General features: G+C 39.7%; 1 protein-coding gene across 1 annotated transcript in view; it reads left to right on the top strand.

Moving 5' to 3' along the window:
* Positions 1-25034, top strand: part of LOC126324303 (glutamate receptor ionotropic, kainate 2-like) — a 206047-nt gene that overhangs the window by 155026 nt on the left and 25987 nt on the right. The window contains exons 14-15 of the mRNA XM_049994948.1: positions 8851-9049; positions 11960-12191. Coding sequence (XP_049850905.1) covers positions 8851-9049; positions 11960-12191 — 431 coding nt within the window. The remainder of the gene's footprint in view (positions 1-8850; positions 9050-11959; positions 12192-25034) is intronic.

Genomic DNA, 25034 nt, shown 5'->3' with positions numbered 1-25034 from the left:
TCCATACAAATACTTTCAGAAAACATCTATACTTGATGTTAACAAATATCTCTTTTTCAAAAACTCTTTCCTTGCCATTGCCAGTCTACATTTTATATCTTCTCTACCTCGACAATCATCAGCTATTTTGCTCCCCAAGATGTTCATCTTATATCCTCCTTTCAAGACACTGTCCATTCCATTCTACTGCTGTTCCAAGTCCATTGCTGTCTGTGACAGAATTACAATGTCATCGGCGAACCTCAAAGTTTTTATTTCATCTCCATGGATTTTAATACCTACTCCGAATTTTTCTTTTGTTTCCTTTACTACTTGCTCAATATACAAATTGAATAAAATCGGGGAGAGGCTACAACCCTGTCTTACTCCCTTCCCAACCACTGCTTCCCTTTCATGTCCCTCGACTCTAATAACTTCCATCTGGTTTCTGTACAAATTGTAAATAGCCTTTCGCTCCCTGTATTTTATCCCTGCCGACCTTTAGAATTTGAAAGAGAGTACTCCAGTCAACATTGTCAAAAGCTTTCTCTGTGTCCACAAATGCTAGAAACGTAGGTTTTTCTTTCCTTAATCTTTCTTCTAAGATAAGTCGTAGGGTGAGTATTGCCTCACATGTTCCAATATTTCTACGTAATCCAAACTGATCTTCCCCGAGCTCGGCTTCTACCAGTTTTTCCAGTCGTCTGTAAAGAATTCGTGTTAGTATTTTGCAGCTCTGACTTATTAAACTGATAGTTCCGTAATTTTCACATCTGTCAACACCTTCTATCTTTGGGATTGGAATTATTATATTCTTCATGAAATCTGAGGGTATTTCGCCTGTCTCGTACATCTTGCTCACCAGATGGTAGAGTTTTGTGTGGACTGGCTCTCCCAGGGCCGTCAGCAGTTCTAATGGAATGTTGTCTACTCCCGGGCCCTTGTTTCGAATCGGGTCTTTCAGTGCTCTGTCAAACTCTTCACGCAGTATCATATCTCCCATTTCATCTTCATCTACATCCTCTTCCAGTTCCATAATATTGTCCTCAAGTACATCGCCCTTGTATACACCCTCTATATACTCCTTCCACATTTCTGCTTTCCCTTCTTTGCTTAGAACTGGGTTTCCATCTGAGCTCTTGATATTCATACAAGTGGTTCTCTTTTCTCCAAAGGTCTATTTAATTTTCCTGTAGGCAGTATCTATCTTACCCCTAGTGAAATAAGGCTCTACTTCCTTTCATTTGTCCTCTAGCCATCCCTGCTTAGCCATTTTGCACTTCCAGTCGATCTCATTTTTGAGACGTTTGTATTCCTTTTCGCCTGCTTTATTTACTGCATTTTTATATTTTCTCATTTTATCAATTAAATTCAATATTTCTTGTGTTACCCAAGGATTTCTATTAGCCCTTGTCTTTTTACCTACTTGATCCTCTGCTGCCTTCACCACTTCGTCCATCTTCTACTGTACTTCTTTCCCCCATTCCTGTCAGTTGTTCCCTTATGCTCTCCCTGAAACTCTGTACAACCTCTGGTTCTTTCAGTTTATCCAGGTTCCATCTCCTTAAATTCCCACCTTATTGCAGTTTCTTCCGTTTTAATCTACGGTTCATAACCAATAGATTGTGGTCGGAGTCCACATCTGCCCCTGGAAATGTCTTACAATTTAAAACCTGGTTCCTAAATCTCTGTCTTACCATTATATAATCTATCTGAAACCTTCTAGTATATCCAGGATTCTTCCATGTATACAACCTTCGTTTATGATTCTTGAACCAAGTGTTAGCTATGATTAAGTTATGCTCTGTGCAAAATTCTCCCAGACGCCTTCCTCTTTCATTTCTCTCCCCCAATCCATATTCACCCACTGTGTTGCCTTCTCTCCCTTTTCCTACTCTCGAATTCCAGTCACCCATGACTATTAAATTTTCGTATCCCTTCACTACCTGAATAATTTCTTTTATCTCATCATACATTTCTTCAATTTCTTCGTCATCTGCAGAGCTAGGTGGCATATAAACTTGTACTACTGTAGTAGGCATGGGCTTCGTCTCTTATCTTGGCCACTATAATATGTTCACTATGCTGTTTGCAGTAGCTTATCTGCACTCCTATTTTTTTATTCATTATTAAACCTACTCCTGCATTACCCCTATTTGATTTTGTATTTATAACAGTGTATTCACCTGACCACAAGTCTTGTTCCTCCTGCCACCGAACTTCACTAGTTCGCACTGTAACTAACTTATCCATTTCCATTTTTAAGTTTTCTAACCTACCTGCCCGATTATGGGATCTGAATTCCACGCTCCGATCCGTAGAACGCCCGTTTTCTTTTTCCTGATAATGACGTCCTCTTGAGTAGTCCCCGCCTGGAGATCCGAATGGGGGACTAGTTTACCTCCGGAATATTTTACCCAAGAGGACACCATCATCATTTAACCATACAGCAAAGCTGCATGCCCTCGGGAAAAATTACGGCTGTAGTTTCCCCTTTTTTTCAGCCGTTCGCAGTACCAGCACAGCAAGGCCGTTTTGGTTAGTGTTACAAGGCCAGATCAGTCAATCATCCAGATTGTTGCCCTTGCAACTACTGAAAGGCTGCCGCCCCTCTTCAGGAACCACACGTTTGTCTGGCCTCTCAACAGATACCTCTCGGTTGTGGTTGCACCTACCGTACGGCCATCTGTATCGCTGAGGCACGCAAGCCTCCCCACCAATGGCAAAGTCCATGGTTCATGTTCTCTTGCTAACGTTCTTTGTCTATATTGTTACTTTTTTATGTAATTTTAGTATACATTTTTCTATAACATCAGCATTGTAGCAGTTATTTGTACCTATTTCTTTTACTATACAATACTCTTCGATGCTTTCATTATGTACTAATTGGAGATTGAGGGTTCTGTTTGTCATAGAGTGAAAAAAGGTTTTCTTATGTGTTTCTGGGTGGCTCGAACTGTTGGGGATTACGCTGTCAGTACGTGCTGGTTTCCGAAATATTCTGAATTTGTGGGCACCATTGCCATTGTTTATTATCGATACTAAAAAAATAAAGGACTGTTGTTTTCCTAGTTGCCGGCCTGAGTGGCCGCGACTTTCTAGGCGCTACAGTCTTTAACCGAGCGACCCCTATGGTCGCAGGTTCGAATCCTGCCTCGGGAATGGCTGTGTGTGATGTCCTTAGGTTAGTTAGGTTTAATTAGTTCTACGTTCTAGGCGACTGATGACATCAGAAGTTAAGTCGCATAGTGCTCAGAGCCATTTTTGTTGTTTTCCCAATTCCACAATAAATATAATATTTGAACGTACACTGCTGAGTTGTGAAAGCATACTTTCGATTTCAGCAGTTGTGCCAGCGAAGAGAACAAGATAGTCGTTTACTGACCTCTTGTAATACAAAATCTTACTAGTGTTATCAGTAAACTTTTCTAAGAATTGGTTCTCATTATGATTTATGGAAACATCTCCAGTGTGCTAGCAACATACTTCTTCATTGCAACGTATCGAGGTCACGTTTAGTTAGCAGCATCTTTGGAAAGAACGATCAGCAAGTTTCAGCCACATTGGCTATTTCTTTGTGTTTGGCATTCGTGTGAACCAAGGAAGTCGAGTGATTGTTAAAAAATGGACGAAAAATAATTTCGTGTGGTGATTAAACATTACTTTATGAAAGGCAAACGCCTCAGGAGACTAAAGAGAAGCTTGATAAATATTACTGTGACTCTGCAGCTTCGATTAGAACTGTTTATAAATGGTTTGAAAATTTTCGGAGTGGCAATATGTGCACAAGTGATGCTGAACGTTCGTGACGCCCTGTGGGGGTTACGACTCCAGAAATCATTGATGAAATTCATGATATGGTGATGGATGACAGAGGAGTTAAGGTTCGTGAGATTCCTAGTGCTGTGGATACCTTGAATGAATGGGTACATAATTGTTTTCATGAAGATTTGGACATGAGAAAGCTATCCGCGAGATGTGTTCCGCGATTGCTCACGCTTGAGTAAAAACGGAGTCGTGTGAATTGTTGCAAGGATGGTCTGCAGCTGTTCAGGAAGAATCCGCAGGACTTTAAGCGTCGTTACGTCGCTGTGGATGAAACATGGATACATTACTATTCTCCTGAGACAAAACAACAACCAAAACAATGGGTTACCAAGGGAGAACCTGCAACAAAAAGGCGAAGACCATTCCTTCGGATGAGAAGATTATGGCGACTGTCTTTTGGAATTCGCAAGGGACAATGTTCATCGACTATCTGGAAAAGAGTATAACTAGTACACGTGCATATTATTCATCATTATTGGACCGATTGAAAACCGAGCTGCAAGAAAAACGCCAGCGATTGGACCACAAAAAAGTCCTCTTCCATCACGACAACGCACCGGCACACACCTCAGCAGTTGTGGTCGCAAAATTAATGGAAATATAATTCCAACTCGTTTCACATCCCCCCTGTTCTCCTAAATTGACTCCTTGGACAACTATTTGTTCCCCAATTTGAAGAAATGGTTGGCGGGACAAAGATTTTATTCGAACGAGGAGGTGATTGCAGCAACTAATAGCTGTTTGGCAGACTTGGACAATTCCTATTATTTGAAAGGGATCAACAAATTAGAAAAGCGTTGGATGGAGTGTATAAGTCTAAAAGGACACTATGTCAAAAAATAAAAAAGGTTTACCCCAAACACGTAAGTAGTTTATATTTTTGCAAAGACTTTTGAAACGCCCCTCGCATATGTAAAAAACACACGTGGACTGCAGACTGCCGATGGTAACACAGAAGTACCACACGAACCATGAACAAAAAATCGATACTGTGTCAAAATAGAATGGCCTGTATTGTTATTAATGAATGCACATATTATTTCAAGTCAAGACACATGTGGTGCTGCTGTTGTAACTTAGTTGTTCTATAGGAGTCAGAAATACACATGGGTCCCACATTAATACCACTGATAAAATCACGTTATATCATTGACTGGTTGTGGCATATCCATAAAGCAGCCACATCAGTATAAACGAGCGATTGGATAACATCAGTAGCTCCATAAGGCAGGTCGTAGATGATGCGGTTGTCTATAAAAAGATACCAAGGCCAAATGCTAAGGAACTGCATGGAGACCTGCAGAGGACCGATGACTGGTACAGGGACAGGAAATTACCACTGAATGTTAGTAAATGTAACATAGTGTCCATAAATAGGTCGTGAAAACCAGTACTCTACGATTACACTATTATGTCAAATCAATAGAAACAGTAGCAATCGTAAAATACTTGGTATCAATCATCCAGAGCGACCTAAAGTGGAATGACTACATAATACAAAATTCGAAAATTACCTGGAAGTAAGCATCTGGAGTGACCTGAAGGGAAATGACCACATAAGACAAAATGTAGCAAGCATGAGAGCACTATGAAAATGCTAAGCAAACTCCAGTAGTAGACGCTACAAGAGAGAGGTTATTCATTACGGAGAGGTGTACTGTTGGAAATCCAAGAGACTATGTTCAGGGAAGAGCTGAACAACATATTACTTTCTTTCACATACGTCTCCCAATAGAACAAAAAAGAGAAAATCTTAGAAATTAGACCTAATACAAAGGTTTATAAATAATCATGCCTTCCATATGCTATTCACGAATGGAGTAAGGAGGGGATTAAATGACAGAGGTGCCACATGTACTTTCCATCACACGTCGTAAGGTGGCATGTGGGTGTTACACATCTGCTTTTCGGCGCACTCATTGTATAGAGAGTAGCATCGGCTGGTAAAATGTTAAAAAGCGTAAAACGTTATCTATTATAAACAGCAAAGGGCACACAAGTGCGGATAAGATAAGGCTGGGTAGGTAAGTAGCTCATCTCCTTTTCCAAGTAGTCATCACGTCTATCTGGTAACGAGTAACGATTCCATACCACGCAGAAATACCCTGAAAGACGCCTGACAGTCGTAGTGTGGGCATTCTGTTTTAGTAGTTTTTCTGGATATCCTAACTAATATGGCATTAAAATTTAACCTTCGCCTCGCACTCTCACATGACCAAAATACTTTTGAGACGGGTAATCACACTATTTCGCCACATTTCTGTGAATGCACAGATTTTATTTAGAAGACCTTATGGTTTTGTAGTAGAAACCTTTGATCCTTAACTGGTGTCATACGTCTGTTGAACCTTTTTTTGGTCAATTCCTTCTCTTCTGAAGTTTTTCATCATTTCCCCGCGTATCCTCCTTGCTGTGAATTGGGCAAGAGGGGGAGGGGGGGGGGGGGTGATACCGTTTTCATTACTCGACTTTCAGTGGCCGGTGGCCGCAATACCTGGCTGATGTATGATACCAGTTGCGTTATTATTTTTATCAGACGTGTTTATCAACATTTCGAGTTTATAGCGATTATTATGGTGTATTATATTAGCGCTATTACTGACACTGTCTCGTAATTAAACCGCGTAATATGGAGCCTCTAGCAGGCCCAGCCTACAATCAAAAGCAGCCTGAACGGGCTGGTTACTCCTGGTGAGTCATGAGAGGAAATGAACCAAAGTTTACAATGCATTTGGAAGAAATGACGAGTGAAGTTTTCGACGACAGTGATATTGATCCAGATTACGAAACAGAAAGTGAAGATGATACAAATTCAAAACATGACATGCATGGCCATGATGTTGATGACGATGATGATGGAACCTAGGACAAACGAAGAGTTACAGATGATCTAAGTGAAAAACAGCCATACTGCCGTGAGTCCTACTTTTGTAGCAGTGGAAACTGTTTCAAATCGAGAAAAGCACAACCAGCAACTAATGCAGAATAAGACGATATAACATTGTGTTGCAGATACCTGGTCTGCGTCTAAGAATTGACGCATTTGGTAAGAATCCATATTTGAGCAAGTATGAGGTCTAGCTTTTACTCAAGACATTTTAGATGAGACTGTATAGCGGTCAAAAAATAAAATCGGTAAAATAAAACTACTTTCATATCTAATGTACATGATAGTGATATCGTTGAGATGAAAACTTTCACAGCCATCTCCAAATCTGGCAATGTATCCATAGGTAAATTTTTCTCATTGGGTGGAAAAAGGCGTAACATTTTTCACAGTACTATCACACCTATAACTCTTCGATTCGAAAAACTAGATGGCAGGAAAGAAATAAAATTAGAGTACCGCAGTGTCTAATATTTTAATAGATTTCTTGGGACTGTGAGCAGTGTTACTCTTCAGTCAAGATATGGTGAACACATGCTTCAAAATCGCTCTCGCTAAGAGAATATAATAATAATCAGGCAAGCAAACCTCAAAAACCATAAGCAAAAATACATGCATCCTAAGTGAACAACACTGCAAAACGCAAGAGAGATAGTCTAAAACTAACACTCAGAATACTGCCTCTTAACGAGAACGCGGAGATCCCACTTCATTTAGATGGAAGACAATAAAATAAAATAAGATAAGATAGAATAAACATAGTAGCAATCAGCCACTGCACAGAGCAGTAGACAGTGCCACAAATAATCTAGGCCATAAGTATAAGAGACTGTGTAATAACCAGTCACTGCACAGAGCCGTAGTGATGCTACAAGCATAGATTCTGAGCACAAGCAACATGTAGCAACCAGCTACCGAACAAAGCAATGGACACTGTAAACAAATAGACAGGAGTGATTTAACTATCAAATCAGAAGTGTTAAATTTAAATTTTTATTTCACTAAAAATGAATGAAGTTTTGTTGTAAATTGTAAGTGTAATAAAATACCTATGGTTTTGAAAGCTTGTCGCTAACTAGAGCAAGAAAATGCTCTCAAGTAACCCGTCGTTTCCCCCCCTAGGGGTGCAAGTATAAAGAAAATACATAAAAATCACATGACACGTAAATGTCATTCGGAAGCTTAAGTAAAATGTATACTTCAAACAAGTCATTGACTTTGCTTTGGATAAACAGTAAATGTTCAATTAAACCAAGTTTTCATACATTTTGTATGGGACTAATGGTGGAAGAACAAAAATATATATAGTAGCCTTCCGCCGATTCTGACCAAGGTTTTCGGGAGCATTCCCTTGGTTGTTAGGCAAATGCTCAGACTGGAAATCCCCCCTCCCCTCACAAATACTCCCAATCGTGATTCCCTATGCCTCGCTACCAGCTCGCCTGGTATATAACTGAAAACTCGCTGACTCTACATTGGATCATTACTCGAACAGCTCGCTGTACCTAAAGAATGAAAAGTGAGATAAAAAGAAAACACACACACAACGGTCACCACTTGATAATGGCCAAGATGTGCTCCTTCAAGAGCTTATGGATGTTTAGCCACTTGAAGCGGCTGGACGTTTGAGAAAATGTAATTGAAACATCAGTTACTTCCCTTGTTATTCTTCAACAACAAAAAATAATTATTTTCCTTATTTTCGGCACTATGTTAAGTAATTCACATTACAATACCAAAAATCATTGTGCAAGTCCTCTAAAGCTTGTCTATGCTTCCAATAAGCTCCCCTGTCTCTCTCTATGCACATCTCTTGAGCCTCCTCTCCTCCTGGCTACATTCTCTCTCTCCCTTCCTTCCTCCCTTTGTCCTTTACCCTCTCTGTCACCCCCTTCCCTCTCTTTCTATCTCACCTTCCTCATATTTCTCTCTCTCTCTCTCTCTCTCTCTCTCTCTCTCTCTCTCTGAGTGTGTGTTTGTGTGTGTGTGTGTGTGTGTGTGTGTGTGTGCGTGCATGTATTGTGCTTTTTTGGGGGGAGGGGGGGGGGGGGGGGGGGGAGCTCGCATAGCGCTTGCAGTGCGATCGTTCACCTCATTCACTCCATTGTCTTGTCGATAGCAGAGCCTGAAGTGTGTGATTGGTGTTGACGTTACAGGGCCGTCTCGACGCGGCTGATAGCTGGCATGTGGTGGTTCTTCACGCTCATAATGATCGCCTCCTACACGGCCAACCTCGCGGCGTTCCTCACCAACAGCAGAATGGAGTCTCCCATCAATGGCGTAGAAGACCTGGCGAAGCAAACCAAGATCAAGTACGGCACTTACGGCAGCGGTTCCACAGCGGCCTTCTTCAGAGTGAGCAGATGTCTCTTTTTGAGAGGCCCGTCCCAAGGCATTAAATACTAATACTTAAATACTTCTCGGAGTGATCACTGAACTGCAACCACCTTGCTTAGTTATCAACTCAGCAACGAGACCACATGATGCTGACAAGTCAAAGCAGATGTCGTTTTTGCATTGCGATAGATCTAATCAGTCAGTCAGTAGGCAGAGAGAAACGAGCCCGTAGGCAGCTGAAAGGGTTTGCCGGTGTTTGACACTGAGAAAGCAACGGGCGCTTGATGAAATAATGTGGCGATCTCTCAGTTGGTTACATCCTTTAGGGGTTGTAATTAATCACGGTCTGTGACTGACATTGGACGCATGCTTTGATATCACAATTTTTGCCTCATGTAATTCACATAGTTCCTGATCTGATCCAAACGATAGTGTACACAAACCGATAAGTCCGTAATGATTTGGGTTTTCCTACCGTTTACGGGTGTCGCTTTCCGTTTATACACTAGAATACGACAAGAAAACGGTACTTAGATCATTACAGATATTTGTTTATCGTTTTCGACAAAAATATCTTCAGACTTCAAACACAAAGGCAGCGAAAAATCAGAGTGTTGCTCAGTCTAACTGTCGTGCAGTTTACAATATATGAGAAGATAAACATCACTGGTCTTCTATTTGGCAATTTAGACATTTTTGCACGTCTGCAAACAGCCGACTGTGAATGACCAATGCTTTAGGAATAATAACTTCACCTGCTCTACAGCTTAAAGAATTTCGTTCCTGAAGAGTACGAGCAGCGTTCGACATACGTAATGTACTCCGAATCCGAATGATTTTTAACAGATGCTATTTGCCAGAATATAATACATATTTACAGTTAACTTTTTTATCTGTTCGGCGATGAAGTTATACAGAGGTGCAATCTTTAGTACTTCAGGTTAGAGTTTCTACTTATAAAATTTGGAAATCATTATAAGGTGCGTGGAAGAGAGAACATTTTATTATGCCAAGCACGAGGTTTTATCCTATCCTCTACAAGGATGGAGCATGAAACGAATACCTGATTATACGAGTATGTTTCTGTGCGAGCACTAGTCTGCCATCACAGTCTACAGAAATACTACGAGGGCTAGAAAACTGGATCCTGAAAAACTGATTTTGGACCTTTGGAAGAAAGAATTTTTTGCGAAACAACTGTTCTGCTTCTTCACGGGTCCCTTGTTTGAGATATTTTTAGCATTATTGTTACAATTCACCAATCTTTTGTGTTTGAAGCAGATGTTTCCGCTTTACCTAACATGGCCCCACATATCTCAGCAGTATTCCAGCATATGTTGTAGAAAAGTTTTATAAGCACTCTCTTCCGAACACTAATTTTGGCAGTAGGGGAGAGTGTTGTACCTGGAAGAGTATCGTACCTAGGAACACATGAGGCTTCCTGTTCGGTGTTTCAATCTAATGATCTATTTTAGAATGACGTGAACGCACACGTACTAGAGGCCGCTGTAAGCATTTTCCGGCATTTTTTACTATTTTTGTTGTTGTAGGACCACGAGGCTGTGTTTTGAGCAGCGTTTGTAAATATCAAGAGTTCTGCATTTTAAAGTGCTGTACAATATATTAAGCCATTTTGAGGATATTTTTAATTCATCTGTTGCAGACTTCTATGGTGAGTAAAATCGTGTAAATTTTTAAAACTAGTTCCATAACATGCCGACCGTTGTCAGCCGTGCACCATCTTGTATCTTGAAACAGAAAGTCTCTTTACTATGTAACATGTGATATTTGTAAATGAACTGAGTTTCTTTAATGTCTTAATAATTTTCCCTCTCTCAAAAATGAAAAATTATGTTAGTTGCCAATAGCTTCTACTTCAATTGTTTTTAACTTATAATTCGTTTTGGATAATACTTCTACTTAATTTGACTTCACTTACTGATTACTGGTGTGTAGTAGAGTAATTTTCTAACACAGTCTATTAAACACAGTAGTGGCAAGATTTTTCAACTGTCACACTTCTAAATTTGAATTGGATATTTATTCCTAGGTACGTGTCATGTTGTACCTTGGAAGAGTTTATCACATTTGGAAGAATCTTACCTTTACAAAACTATTTTTGTAATTTCCGAAAACGACTGATGTACTGATACAGTGTGTGCTAGCATTTCAAAACAAAATAATTAAATATAATAAACTTCCATTAGAGGGATAAGCCTAAAAAGTGTTCCAAACTACAACTCTCTCTCCTACCTTTAACAATACCTTTAGCCGGCCGGTGTGGCCGAGTGGTTCTAGGCGCTTCAGTCCTGAACCGCGTGACCGCTACGGTCGCAGGTTCGAATCCTGCCTCGGACATGGATGTGTGTGATGTCCTTAGGTTAGTTAGGTTTAAGTAGTTCTAAGTTCTAGGGGACTGATGACGATAGATGTTATGTCCCATAGAGCTCAGAGCCATTTTAACAAAACGTTTACCCAAACGACGACTGAGCTTTCGTGAGAGCCCTACTTCATATCCCCAAGTACTTTGTCTCCAAGATATTTTTATGACAATATTCTCTACCATTCTGCTTCGTTAAAAGTGTACTCAGCGTGTAGCCCACAATGTGCTGTAATCTGCCTCCCAATAAATGTCGCATTCCGTTAAAAAACATAGTCGCATGTCTCAAAAGAACACATTTTCTTCATCGTGTGTCAGTGCACTACTTAATCAAAGATTTTTCCAAATCCACGAAAGACACTTCCGCCAAGTTATTTTGATTATGGTTATTAGAATACCCGATCAGTGTCGTCAGTAACCCCATTACTTAAAGCTTTTCCTGTAATTTTTGCCTGCTACTTTGCACAAGGTAACTTATAAATTTCGTAAAGCTCTAGGTGCGAGTCCCCGTATATATTCAGTATCGCATGAACGTTTCGTGTCCGCAGAACTCGAATGATTCGCTGTTCTCTCGGATGTACACGGTGATGAGGCAGGCGAGACCCGACGTCTTCACAGACGGCAATGCAGAGGGCGTGGAGCGCGTCAGGAAGGAGAAGGGCAACTACGCCTTCTTCATGGAGTCCACCAGCATCGAGTACCAGACGGCGCTCAACTGCGACCTGCGAAAAGTCGGCGGGCAACTCGACTCCAAAGGCTACGGCATAGCACTGCAGCTAGGTGAGTGCAGCACAGGCGACATTGCGCTGTTTCTGTAATTACTGGTGTGAGAGGTGCTCCTTTTGTAGGGTAACCTCTAAAAATACTCCCTCTACATACTGCAGGATTAGAGAAATTGGGACGCACATTTAAGCATGCACCAAGCTGTTAGACGCTTCAAGCATAAATTTATTAATCTTACTTTCTTAAGAGAACAAGGAACCGGAAATTTAACTGATGTAGGCTACTTGTCATCTATCTCAACACCATAATATACAAGATTAAAGGTATAAAATGCTGAAAATTATAAATTATCAGATTCTTACTACAGGAGCAAACCGGAGAAAAGAGCACTTGTGCGCGTGAAAAAAATTGCAAATTCAAACTATAGACACAAACAGTTTTCGCACAGAACAATAAATGGAAGCATTTGCATGTGAAATCATAGTGCCTAATATCACAATTGTAATTATTACACTTTACAGATCCTTGTGAGAAATTTTCAGAACTTCGCCTAAACGAGGCAAATTATAAATTTCATGATTTAAATTTCATTATTTTGAAAGAGTATGAGAAAAAAATTACACAAAAGTTTTACGTAATACTAATAGCAAAACTTCTCGTAAACTTTCACAATGGAATTGTGCAGAACAATAGCATCTCAGAAGAAAATATTTTTGTATATGTGGACATAATGAGCAACGTTATAACCAAAAGAGTTATCAGACTGTGATAGTCAGTTAACTGTAGTAGATAGTGTCCTCTTCTTCTTGTGCTAGTGCCTTTGTCCCTCATTTTGCGCAGGGTCGGTGCGGTTAAGGTCGCATTTGGCATGGTTAATTTTAAGGGGTGACTTGATGCCCTCCCTGTCGCCACCGCACACCCCCTGGGACAGTATGAGTGTACCCCAGCTGTCTGCATCTATTATAAAAAAAATGAAACAGTGAGAACGTTTTTTAAATGTCTGTGAGGCGTGTAACTGTGGCGGGACTTGGGGATCAACCTGGTATTCACCTATTGGGATGTGGAAAACCGCCTAAAAACCACATCCAGGCTGGTTGGCACACTGGCCCTTTTCGTTAATCAGCTGGGCTGATTCAATCCGGGCCTGGCGCGCATACCCGAGTCCAGGAAGCAGCGCATTAGCACTCTCGGGTAACCTAGTGGGTCAACTGTAATAGATAGTATGACAAATCTAAATCACATATCAAGCAGAAGAACCATTAGAACTCGCAACAGAAACCTGTAGAAGGAACATGTATAGCATCAGTTGGAATTACAAACACGAGGCAGTGGATGTAAATGTTAATTTTAATGCAATCGTAAATAACTTCATCATTGACTTTGACAGCTGTTTCCCAAAGACAACTGCGAAATACGGCACCATTTGCGTATCAAAGAAACCAGGTACAGCAAATTACATTAATGTATAATGTAGAAGAAAGAGAGAACTATATCTGATAGTCAGGAAAATCCCAGATATGCGACTGCTGTCATATTATAAAACGTATATTTCTGTATTGAAAAGACTTGTAACCCGCATCTCGTGGTCGTGCGGTAGCGTTCTCGCTTCCCACGCCCGGGTTCCCGGGTTCGATTCCCGGCGGGGACAGGGATTTTCTCTGCCTCGTGATGGCTGGTTGGTGTGTGCTGTACTTAGGTTAGTTAGGTTTAAGTAGATCTAAGTTCTAGGGGACTGATGACCATAGATGTTAAGTCCCATAGTGCTCAGAGCCATTTGAACCAAGGCTTGTAAGAAAATCAGAGAGCTCATGTCATACCACAGACTAATAATTCTGAAACTTTATCAGGGAACAATATGGTCTAGAACTTAACGATAATAACCAAATGATCCATGACATCGAACATATAGCAAGTTTCTTTAACAATAACTTTTTCAATACATCTTAGGAACTCGATACAGTCAGTTCAACTTAAGACGAAATCTAGTATATGCGACAACACCACAAGCAGTGAATCGAAACTCCTTTAACTTCGTTACTGGAAGCAGGAAAATGAGTAATTCTCTTAACATCAAAAATGCCCCTGACAAAATTTCAAGCAAAATATTAAATCATGGTCTTCTGTTATAGCTTTTGTACTTAGCCATAAATTTAATACATCACTTTCACAAAATACCTTTTCAGGCGGACTTAAGTACACCACTGTTAGATCTCCTCTTTAAGAAATGTAGTAGGACCGATATTAATAACTAACGACTCATTACACTATTAACTTCCTTCTCAGGAAAGTTGGAAGTGGTAATTCATTAAAGAATGCGAACATTTTTAGGCTACGCTTTACTGTGACTATTGTTGAATGCAACGACAAGCTTTCTGTTACCAATCACTGTTTATTTATTTTCACAACGCATTTCGAACATTTAAACCTCCATCATCAGATGGATTTATGTGTTTTAATATGGCATGCATGTGTTTTGTTACGAATTTGAGGAAGCCAGTGGCACTTTCTGGTAGAGAAACACAAAACATTTGACTAAAGATTGTAAGTAAATGTAAATATGTAAGTAAAATAATTAAAATAGAGTACCTCCAATGGCCACAGGCTGCTTTTCCTGTCGGGATACATCACATATAAACGATCACGCTCTGTAAACACTTGGAGAATAAAGATGATGTCTAGAAATGAATAAATAAATTCAAATAACATATGACAAAAAATTCAAATAACATATGACAAACACTATCTCACAGTACAAAGGACACATAGCAAAGAACAAACAGAAAAAAATTTCAGAGCAAGTCTTAAGGCATTATGGAGGTCTTTGATTGTGTAGATCAGCAGGTATGTTAGCGTAAATATCTCTGGTGGTACATAAACTATTTTCTATTAAGTGCACATAGCTATAATTTCTTACACATGTCGAAAACATTAAATGTAGTAACTATATTGCCAAAAGAGGCAAAATTTATGTAAAAATAATCCTTTACTTGTTATTATTATGTTACATTGGTTAGTATGTGTTTGTCTGTCTGTATGTCTGTCCGTCTCTCTCTCTCTCCCTCCGTCTCTCTTTCCCTCTCTCTCTCTCTCTCTCTCTCTCTCTCATTCTGTGTGTGTGTGAGAGAGAGAGAGGGAGAGAGAGAGAGAGAGAGAGAGAGAGAGAGAGAGAGAGAGATCGCGTAATAGACTACATACAGAAGAATGATCATCGTGATGATCAAAGCTCATATAAAAAGATGTAAGTGTTAGTTTTTTGCCCGCATTGTTCGAGAGAGGAACGGTAGAGAAACAGCTTGAAGGTAGTTGGATGAGCACTCTGTAAGGCACTTAATTATGAACTGCAGAATAGTCATGTAGGTGTGGATGCAGACATTACGTGTTGTAACTAAGTAAAGGTTGAAGTATTACATTGGTTATGAATTAAAATATGCAAGTAGATATAATATGCAAGTAGATACAAATAAACAGATACGTATACTCTCACGCCGACAGAGGGTACAAAATGCTGGTTTTCCGTGAATCTGTTGAGCTTTATGTATGGAGATCAGTTTTTTATTTAGATTATCCTTGACATTCTCACCATTGTATACCTTGAGAATATGATTTATGTGGCCTAGGTGGCATAGATTATAGCTTTATTGTCTCATGATTCTTCCCAACTCTTTTGTACTGCTTTCAATTGCATGTCTTTAGAAACATTGCCACTGTAAATGTGCTTTCACTTTAAATAGAAAGGTGGATGAAAACATTACTTGATAATGTTTATCCGCTAAGGTAAAAAATGCTCTTGTATTAATATTTTTATTTCCTCTCTGAATGATGACACTATGGGTCAACATAGATAAATATAGTGATTTATCAACTCTTCTTTTATGATATGATGTTCCCACTGGTGGATAATAACCTAATCTCACGTTCTTACTGTCAAATTAATGTTCATTCATGTTCGGTATAAAGCTTGGTATCAATGCCAAAATGTTTCCACTCATGGAGAGTGGGTATACACTCCCACTTTAAAGTGGGAGGTTCAGTTCTATTGAAAACTGATTAACAACAATTTATAATAGTTGGTATTTACTATGACTAATTGTAAGCCTTTTACATAAAAACTTAACTACAAGAACTCTAACCTAATCCTAAGACCGAATAACTATAATGTATGCTTTTTGAGAAATACTGTATGAGAAATACTGTATTTTGTGACTATACAACTTAAGTAATTTTTGAGAAAACGTTTTACCATGTGCACAGGTAGATCTGGAGATGGGATGGGAGGTCACTAAACCGACCATGAAATAAAATGCTATAAAACCGTCTTTTCAGCCTATGGCTATTTCATTTAACGTTATTGTTGAAGTAATACATTATAAGAAACCGAAAATGTGCAGATAGATATACTGTTAGTAACAGAAACATATATTTTACACAGGGTACAAACTGATGGTTCATGGGTAGATCTGTTGAGTCTTATGAGTTGGGCTAGTCTGTTGTTCATTTAGAAAATATCAAGGAAACATGCAAATAACCAAACTAATTTATGGTGTAAGCTTACCCTCCCACACACCAGTATTAAATTTTTCCTTGTCTACTTGATTACTCTGCTATTCACAATAAAGTGCCTCGCAGAGGGTTCAGTGAACCACCTTTAAGCTGTCCCTCTACCGCTCCACTCTCGAACGGCACACGGGAAAAACGAGCACTTAAATTTTTCTGTGCGAGCCCTGACTTCTCTTATTTTATCATGATGATCAGTTCTCCCTATGTAGTTGGGTGCCGACAGAATGTATCGCAATCGGAGGAGAAAACTGATGATTGAAATTTCATGAGAAGATCGTCGCAACGAAAAACGCGTTTGTTTTAATGTTTGAAACTCCAATTCACGTATCATGTCTGTGATACCATCTCCCCTATTTCGCGATAACACAAAACGAGCTGCCCTTTTTTGTACTTTTTCGATGTCATCCTTCGGTCCCACCTGATGCGGATCCCACATCTTACAGCAATACTCTAGAATAGGGCTGACAAGCGTGGTGTAAGCAGTCTCTTTAGTAGACCTGTTGCACCTTCTAATTGTTCTGTCCATGCATCACAGTCTTTGGTTTGATCTACCCACAATATGATCTATGTGATCGTTCCAATTTAGGTTATTTGTAATTGTAATCCCTAAGTATTTATCTGAATTTACAGCCTTCAGATTTGTGTGACTTACTGCGTAATCGTAATTTCGCTGATTTCTTTTAGTACTCATGTGAATAACAGGGTATCTACATTAGTTTCAAGAGCTTGGAGAGGTGTAAGATGTACAAAAAAAGAACTTTTTACTTACCTTCATTTTCTCTAATTGTTGTTGGCTCCACTTCTTGTGTGCAGGGGTACATTTTTGCGGCTGAAATTTTGATTTAACAAAGTGGATTCCTGATGATTAAATAACTGATGGAAAAACTGTCTGTTGCTGGGATTTTATTTTATTTCATCCGATTCTTCTATGTCACACTGACTTCATAATCTCCATATTCAAACAATCCTCAATTATATTTTCAAGACAAAATTAAAAAACACATGCATTTCCATCAGAGGCATTACCACTAGCCCCTACATTCTGCAGTACTCAGAATATTCCAAAGAGTTTACAAAGCAAAAGAGTTTACAATTCAAAAGAGTTTACATACTTTCTTGACAAAAGAAGAATCTTCGCTAAATATATCATTTTTTGTAAATGAGTCCAGAATTAAATGTTATAATTATCAACAAAATATTGTAGAATTAATAATAGGAGTTTTAAGTATTCCAGAAATTTCGTAATTTCGTATATTTTTAATACAAGAGTAATTTTAACTGTCTGTAAATAGTACTACCAAATTAATTTCTTTTTATATCTTTTAGCCTGAAATTTAGTATCATATGAAATCCTTTTAGTTAATGTTCACCTACACAAGAATCGATAGTATAAATGGTATCCATTATAAGAAAAACATACAATAATACATTAATATTATTTAAAAGATATGTTTAGATAGGTATACGAAGAGAGATATTCACTCAAGATGACATGGGGTACAAACTGTTGGTGTGTTGTTGAATCTATCAGATTTTATGAGTCATGCTAGTCCATTGCTTATATAGAAAGTATCTTGGAAAGGCGTGAATGGCTAACTAATTTGAAAGGGAGGGTGTAGGCAATGTGAGTGTATGGACAGACAGATGGACCAGCCGAGATCAAAGAGTATATACACTACTAGTTATTAAAATTGCTACACCACGAATATGACGTGCTACAGACACGAAATTTAACCGATAGGAATAATATGCTGTGATATGCAAATGATTAGCTTTTCAGAGCATTCACACAAGTTTGGCGCCGGTGGCGACACCTACAACGTACTGACATGAAGAAAGCTTCTAACCGATTTCTCATACACAAACAGCAGATGACGGGCGATGCCTGGTGAAACGTTGTTGTGATGCCTCTTGTAAGGAGGGGAAATGCGTACCATCAGGTTTCCGACTTTGATAAAGGTCGGATTGTAGCCTATCACGATTGCAGCTTATCGTATCACGAAATTGCTGCTCGCATTGGTCGAGATTCAAAGAACTGTTAGCAGAATATGGAATCGGTGGGTTCAGGAGGGTAATACGGAAGTTACAGCAGCGCAAGTGTAGCTGATATCAAACATTTTGCGATTATCTATAATGTGTGATTTCGAATTTAAGTTCTGATCAGCCTGCACATTCAGGACTTTGGACACTCAGTTTACATATTTCGTTTTCTTCATGGTATACTGTTAATGTTGAAGATATGTCTTGTCTTGTACAGAATTGAATGAACTGTGTTTTTTAAGTGCCAGATCATTTATTGAGAATCAATCAATTATACTTTTGAACGTTTCGTTTACAGCTCGTTCTGCTGTAGTAGCTCTCTTGGGCTTGATTGTGGTGCCTTATGTCAGTAAATGGCACAATTTATTCTTTATCAGTGTAAGATTGAGGGTTGTACTTACATAGCTAGAACAAGAGTAGTGCCAAAATTGAACCCTGTGGAAGACTAGTAGCAATTTATCTCCATTCAGAAAAAGATTCACCATGAGAACCGCCTTTGCTTCCCATCAGCCAGATATGAAGACCACCAGTTTCTGTATGTATTTCAAAGTCATAAGCTTTACGTTTATCTCAAAGAATGTTGTCAACTGCGTAGTCACATGTCTTAAATGGATCACAAATAATCTCACTAAGTGAAGCCTCTTCATTCAGAGATTGTAATACATGGACAGTGAAATAGTACATGCATGTTCAGTGGAGTGGTGCTAGTGGAATCCAATTTGGGACTGACTATTAATCTTTAATTTACAATATGCTCGATCATTGGTTGACATCGAAAGAACGAACAAGTTTATCTTCATCAATCACTATGTATTTCCAGAACACTTTTCGCATGTTTACCTTTTTCATCATATGGCTTTAAATACATTAATATGACATGTACATACCATGTTATGAGTATCGAATACCTCTGGCACGATCTAGTAAGGAAAAACAAAAAACTGTTTAGGAACATGACTGTGCAAAGCTCTTTGACTGGAGATTGAACCTAAATGCAAATGTGAAAATAAAATATCTAAAGCCCAATGTCTATAGCAGTCACAGCTTCCTGTCTGTGTTATGGTACATTATATATGAACCATGACCCTTTTTAACAATGGGAGAACAAAGATAGGATCTAGAAATAAACAAATGCAAAGAACATATGAAAAACACAGTAACACCATCTCACAATGCAAAGAACATAAAGAAAAACAAAGCACAGTAACCAAAGGTCTTAAAATATTCTGGAGATCTTTTAATTGTGTAGATGAACAGATAAATCAGTGTAAATGTCTCCCATGGTACAAAAATCTTTTCATGTCAAATATATATAGCTTACATTTTGTACACATGCTGAAAACATTAAGATTAATTATTATGTTGCCAAACGTGGATAAATTTATGCAGAATGAAAGGACTGACAGAAAGTGAACACTGTTTTGGTTATTACCAGAGGTGCAGGTTTCTTAAGATTACATCTCTTAAGCAATACAACTAAATAAAGTTTGAAGTAATACATCGCTAACGATTTAAAATAATGTATGTAAATACACACTACTGGCCATTAAAATTGCTACACAAAGAAGAAATGCAGATGATAAACGGGTATTCATGGGACAAATATATTATACTACAACTGACATGTGATTACATTTTCATGCAATTTGGGTGCATAGATCCTGGGAAATAAGTGCCCAGAACAAAACACCTCTTGCTACACAAAGAAGAAATGCAGATGATAAACGGGTATTTATGGGACAAATATATTATACTACAACTGACATGTGATTACATTTTCATGCAATTTGGGTGCATAGATCCTGGGAAATAAGTGCCCAGAACAAAACACCTCTGGCACTTATATAGGCCTTGATACGCTCGGGCATTGAGTCAAACAGAGCTTGGATGGCGTGTACAGGTACAGCTGCCCATGCAGCGTCAACACGATACCATAGTTCATCAAGAGTAGTGACTGGCTTATTGTGACGAGCCAGTTGATCGGCCACCATTGACCAGACGTTTTCAATTGGTGAGAGATCTGGAGAATATGCTGGCCAGGGCAGCAGTCGGAACATTTTCTGTATCCAGAAAGGCCCATACAGAACCTGCAACATGCGGTCGTACATATCCTGCTGAAATGTAGGGTTTCGCAAGTATAGAATGACGGGTAGAGCCACGGGTCGTAATACATCTGAAATGTAACGTCCACCTTTCAAACTGCTGTCATTGCGAACAAGAGGTAACCGAGACGTGTAACCAGTGGCATCCCATATCATCACGGCGGGTGATACGCCAGTATGACGATGGCGAATGAACGTTTCCAATGTGCGTTCACCGCGATGTCGCCAAACACGGATGCGACCATCATGATGCTGTAAACAGAACCTGGATTCATCCGAAAAAATGAAGTTTTGCCATTCGTGCACGCAGGTTCGTCGTTGAGTACACTATCGCAGGCGCTCCTGTCTGTGATGTAGCTGCAAACGTCGTCGAACTGTTCGTGCAGATGGTTTTTGTCTTGCAAAAGACCCCATCTGTTGACTCAGTGAACTAGACGTGGCTAGACGATCCGTTACATCCATGCGGATAAGATGCCTGTCATCTCGACTGCTAGTGATACGAGGCCATTGAGATCCAGCACGACGTTCCGTATTACCTTCCTGAACCCACTGATTCCATATTCTACTAACAGTCACTGGATCTCGACCAACGCGAGCAGCAATGTCGCGATACGATAAACCGCAATCGCGATAGGCTACAATTCGACCTTTATCAAAGTCGAAAATATGATGGTACGCATTTCTCCTCCTTACACGAGGCATCACAACAACGTTTCACCAGACAACGCAGGTCAACTGCTGTTTGTGTCTGAGAAATCAGTTGGAAACTTTCCTCATGACAGCACGTTGTAGGTGTCGCCACCGCCGCCAACCTTGTGTGATTGCTCTGAAAAGCTAATAATTTGCATATCACAGCACCTTCTTCCTGTCGGTTAAATTTCGTGTCTGTAGCACGTCATCTTCGTGGTGTAGCAATTTTAATGGCCAGTAGTGTAATTATAACATCGGTATTACTATATATAACACGAATTTGAAAATACAAAAACTATATATAAGAAACTAGCTAAATGTCAATATCTAGGTCCCTATTCCATATAAGAGCCGTACATCAGCTTTCATGAGGTCGCTCCAACTCCCCTAGAAGGAATGCAAGGAGCATTCAGCTCTAATGTGCTTGATTGTCTGTTTCGGAGCCCCACAGTCACACCCGGAGACTCTGCAGCACACCATTTGTAATGAGAGTCCGCTCATCGACTACGCCCAGTGCGAGCTCTGTTCAATTTGACCCACAGTTTCCTGTCGAGTTCTGTGCCAGCAGCATCACAATTATACTTTCGGAACAACTCAGGCTGTTCAGGATTTTCAATACGTTGACAGCTTTGGTTCCACAAGTCTCTCACACTAGAATTAGTGGCATCTAGCTTTTCTGGTTGCCGTAATGTTGGGTATCTTGAACTGAGTCTATTTCGTCGTAAACTTCGTATGTCTTCCAGGTTCACCTTTATCTTGCGGTATGCCCTAAGCAAGGCGTCGTTTCTGCGGATTGAGGGGGGGATATATGTTGGCAGAGGAAGCCACTAAATCGGTGTTGGTCGGATTGCCCCTGTTATTATCCGCATAGTGTGGTTCAACTGGAAGTCAATCAAGTTAGCGTGGCAGCTGATACTCGGCTACTGAGAAGACCAGCGCAATGGTTGAAGTGCGCAAGGTATCTGCTGAAGCTCCCCACGTCATTCCACACAGTTTTCGAATAATATTGTTACGAGTTTTTGTCTTGGCATCAGTATTTTCAAAATGTCTTCTATATGAAAGGGTGCGGTCAATGGTGACACCAAGGTACTTGGGGTACTTGTCATGGCAAAGAGTGTTTCCGTTAAGTTTCACTCTGAGCTCCGCATTAGCTTGTTTGTTTTTCAGATGGAATGTAAATGCTTCAGTTTTACTTGTACTGGGTTTAAGTCACCGCTTGCTAAAATAGGCGCTCATGATGACTGGATATTCTGTGAGAATTGTCTCCTCTCGTCCTAGATCCTTGGTTTTGCAGGCAAGAGCGATATCGTCCGCGTAGAAGAATTTCGTTGACCTAGTATTAGGGAGGTCGGAGATATATACGTTGAATAGTAGTGAGTCTAAGATGGAGCCCTGTGGTAGTCCACGTATAGGTTTTCATTTTCAGCCCAGTCGTTGAGTCCAATACCACACTCACTTTCACGTGCATAGGTCCAGTGACCATGGGGACTATTAAAATCTCCAGTATAAATCGATGGGTGGGCAGTAATTGGTAGAACTTCCAGTGGCCATTGCACATTTTGTACCTTGTAAATATAATTTATAATGGTCTCCTCCACTTGTATAGAGGCATAATGGATCTCATTACCTGTATTTGTGGAAATGAGACGACCATGCCCGACATTTCTCCTTACATAGGTGGCAACACCATAAACACTGTGATATGTAGCACCCATAAGGTCGTAGCCATAGATCCTACCTGTTCTACGCAGGTCATCCATAGTTAGAGCATGTGTTTCCTGGTTTAGAACAACGAGTTATGTGAACAAGGTCCACGTCATCTTGGAACGAAGCATCACTACTGGGGAGCAAACATTATACCATGACATGAATCTGATCAGCCAAAGTGGTCACATAATCCTTGGCAGTAATGGAACATTGTAGAGTAGCCATGGGGCTTATGGAATACTAAGATACGGCTGCCCAAATCAACACGGAACCTATGCCATGTTTCACGCTTGGGCCGTGAACTCTGTGGCAAGTTTGAAACAATGCTAATCCGGCCAACTAACTTTCTTACACTGCTCCATAGTCCAGGTTTTATGGCTTTAGCACCATGTTCTTTGGTTATGGCTGTTTGCATCACTGGTTTTGTAATTCCAGTTCGCCCTGTAATTCCCTACTTCTGCAGCCCCCTTCGTGTTGTTTTGATTCTAACGGGGTTCGCGAATGCGACACTCAGTACTGCAGCGACTTTTGCAGCAGCTGTCCTCTTATTTCTATTATTTTCAATGATTGTCCATCACGGAAACTCATCACACACTTTCGTCCGCGTTTTGACTTAGCTGATGATGTTCTTTCGCTTTCCCTGTTTGCGGTTTAAATCTTCGATTCGATGTCTCCTGAAACAACAAACTGCTCGGTTCCCTTGGTTACGAAAGCACCCACCACCAACAATCTGTCCACGTTCAAGTTCACTTATTTCGGTCATAATACACTTACGAGTACACAGAATACCGTTCTGACCACGACTGACGCTTGCAATGATTGAGGACATTTCACAGGTGCTGTTAGTGGTCAGATAGAACAGCACATGTGGAATGTCCTCAGTACATTGCACATGTGCAATGTCTTCAATACATTGGAGGATTGACTATCATCTACATTTATGTTCAAGTACACATTTCTCATTGTGCTTCCATATCTTTGTCCACCCCTGTATACACATAATGTTATAATTCTCCCATAATCTTACAAAAAAAAGAAATACTGTACATCTGGTTTTACAATATGAAATATTTACACTGAAATTATAAAATACGTGTGGTCAACTTGAGGAAAAAGCGTCCTTCTGTCCTCCAGATACGTTTCCTTTTATAATTTTGTTTTACTTTTTATTATTTGCACGTCCGTAGCTATTTAACGTAACTTTCATTAATGGTCATTTACATAAATAATCATTTCATGTATGTCTAATCGTTAACTTGAGTAGACATTAACTGGAATGATTAGGTGAAGAACTAGGTAACTCACAGTGCCTTCACACAACGTGTGGCTTGTGGATGATTTGTAATCATGGATCATTTGTTTATGTAACTTTTATAAAATTGTTTGTAACTTTTGATATAGTTGCAGGATTTTCGATGCAGCCTATTGTGATGTTCGATGACATCGCAAGTTTGCCATTTGATACTTCATATGATGAGATTGGCCCAATGGTTTAATTGTTATTAATTTCTACTGATAATTTGAAACAATTGTAACTCTCTTCATATTTATTTTGCAGTCATACTTAACGTCGCATTGATGGCAACTCATTCCTGTGATTTTTATGCTGTATTTGATGTTATCGCGTAACGCTTGTAATCTCTATCGTAGTTTCGTTAAAATTGAATATCTGTCTTATATTTCGCCGCGCGGGATTAGGCAAGCTGTCTAAGGCGCTGCAGTCATTGACTGTGCGACTGGTCCCGGCGGAGGTTCGAGTGTTCCCTCGGGCATGGTTGTGTGTGTTTGTCCTTAGGATAATTTA

Source organism: Schistocerca gregaria, chromosome 2, assembly GCF_023897955.1.
Source record: "Schistocerca gregaria isolate iqSchGreg1 chromosome 2, iqSchGreg1.2, whole genome shotgun sequence".
In the NCBI taxonomy this organism is placed as follows: domain Eukaryota; kingdom Metazoa; phylum Arthropoda; class Insecta; order Orthoptera; family Acrididae; genus Schistocerca; species Schistocerca gregaria.
The sequence above is the reverse complement of the archived record's forward strand: the minus strand, read 5'-3'. Positions and strand labels throughout refer to the sequence as shown.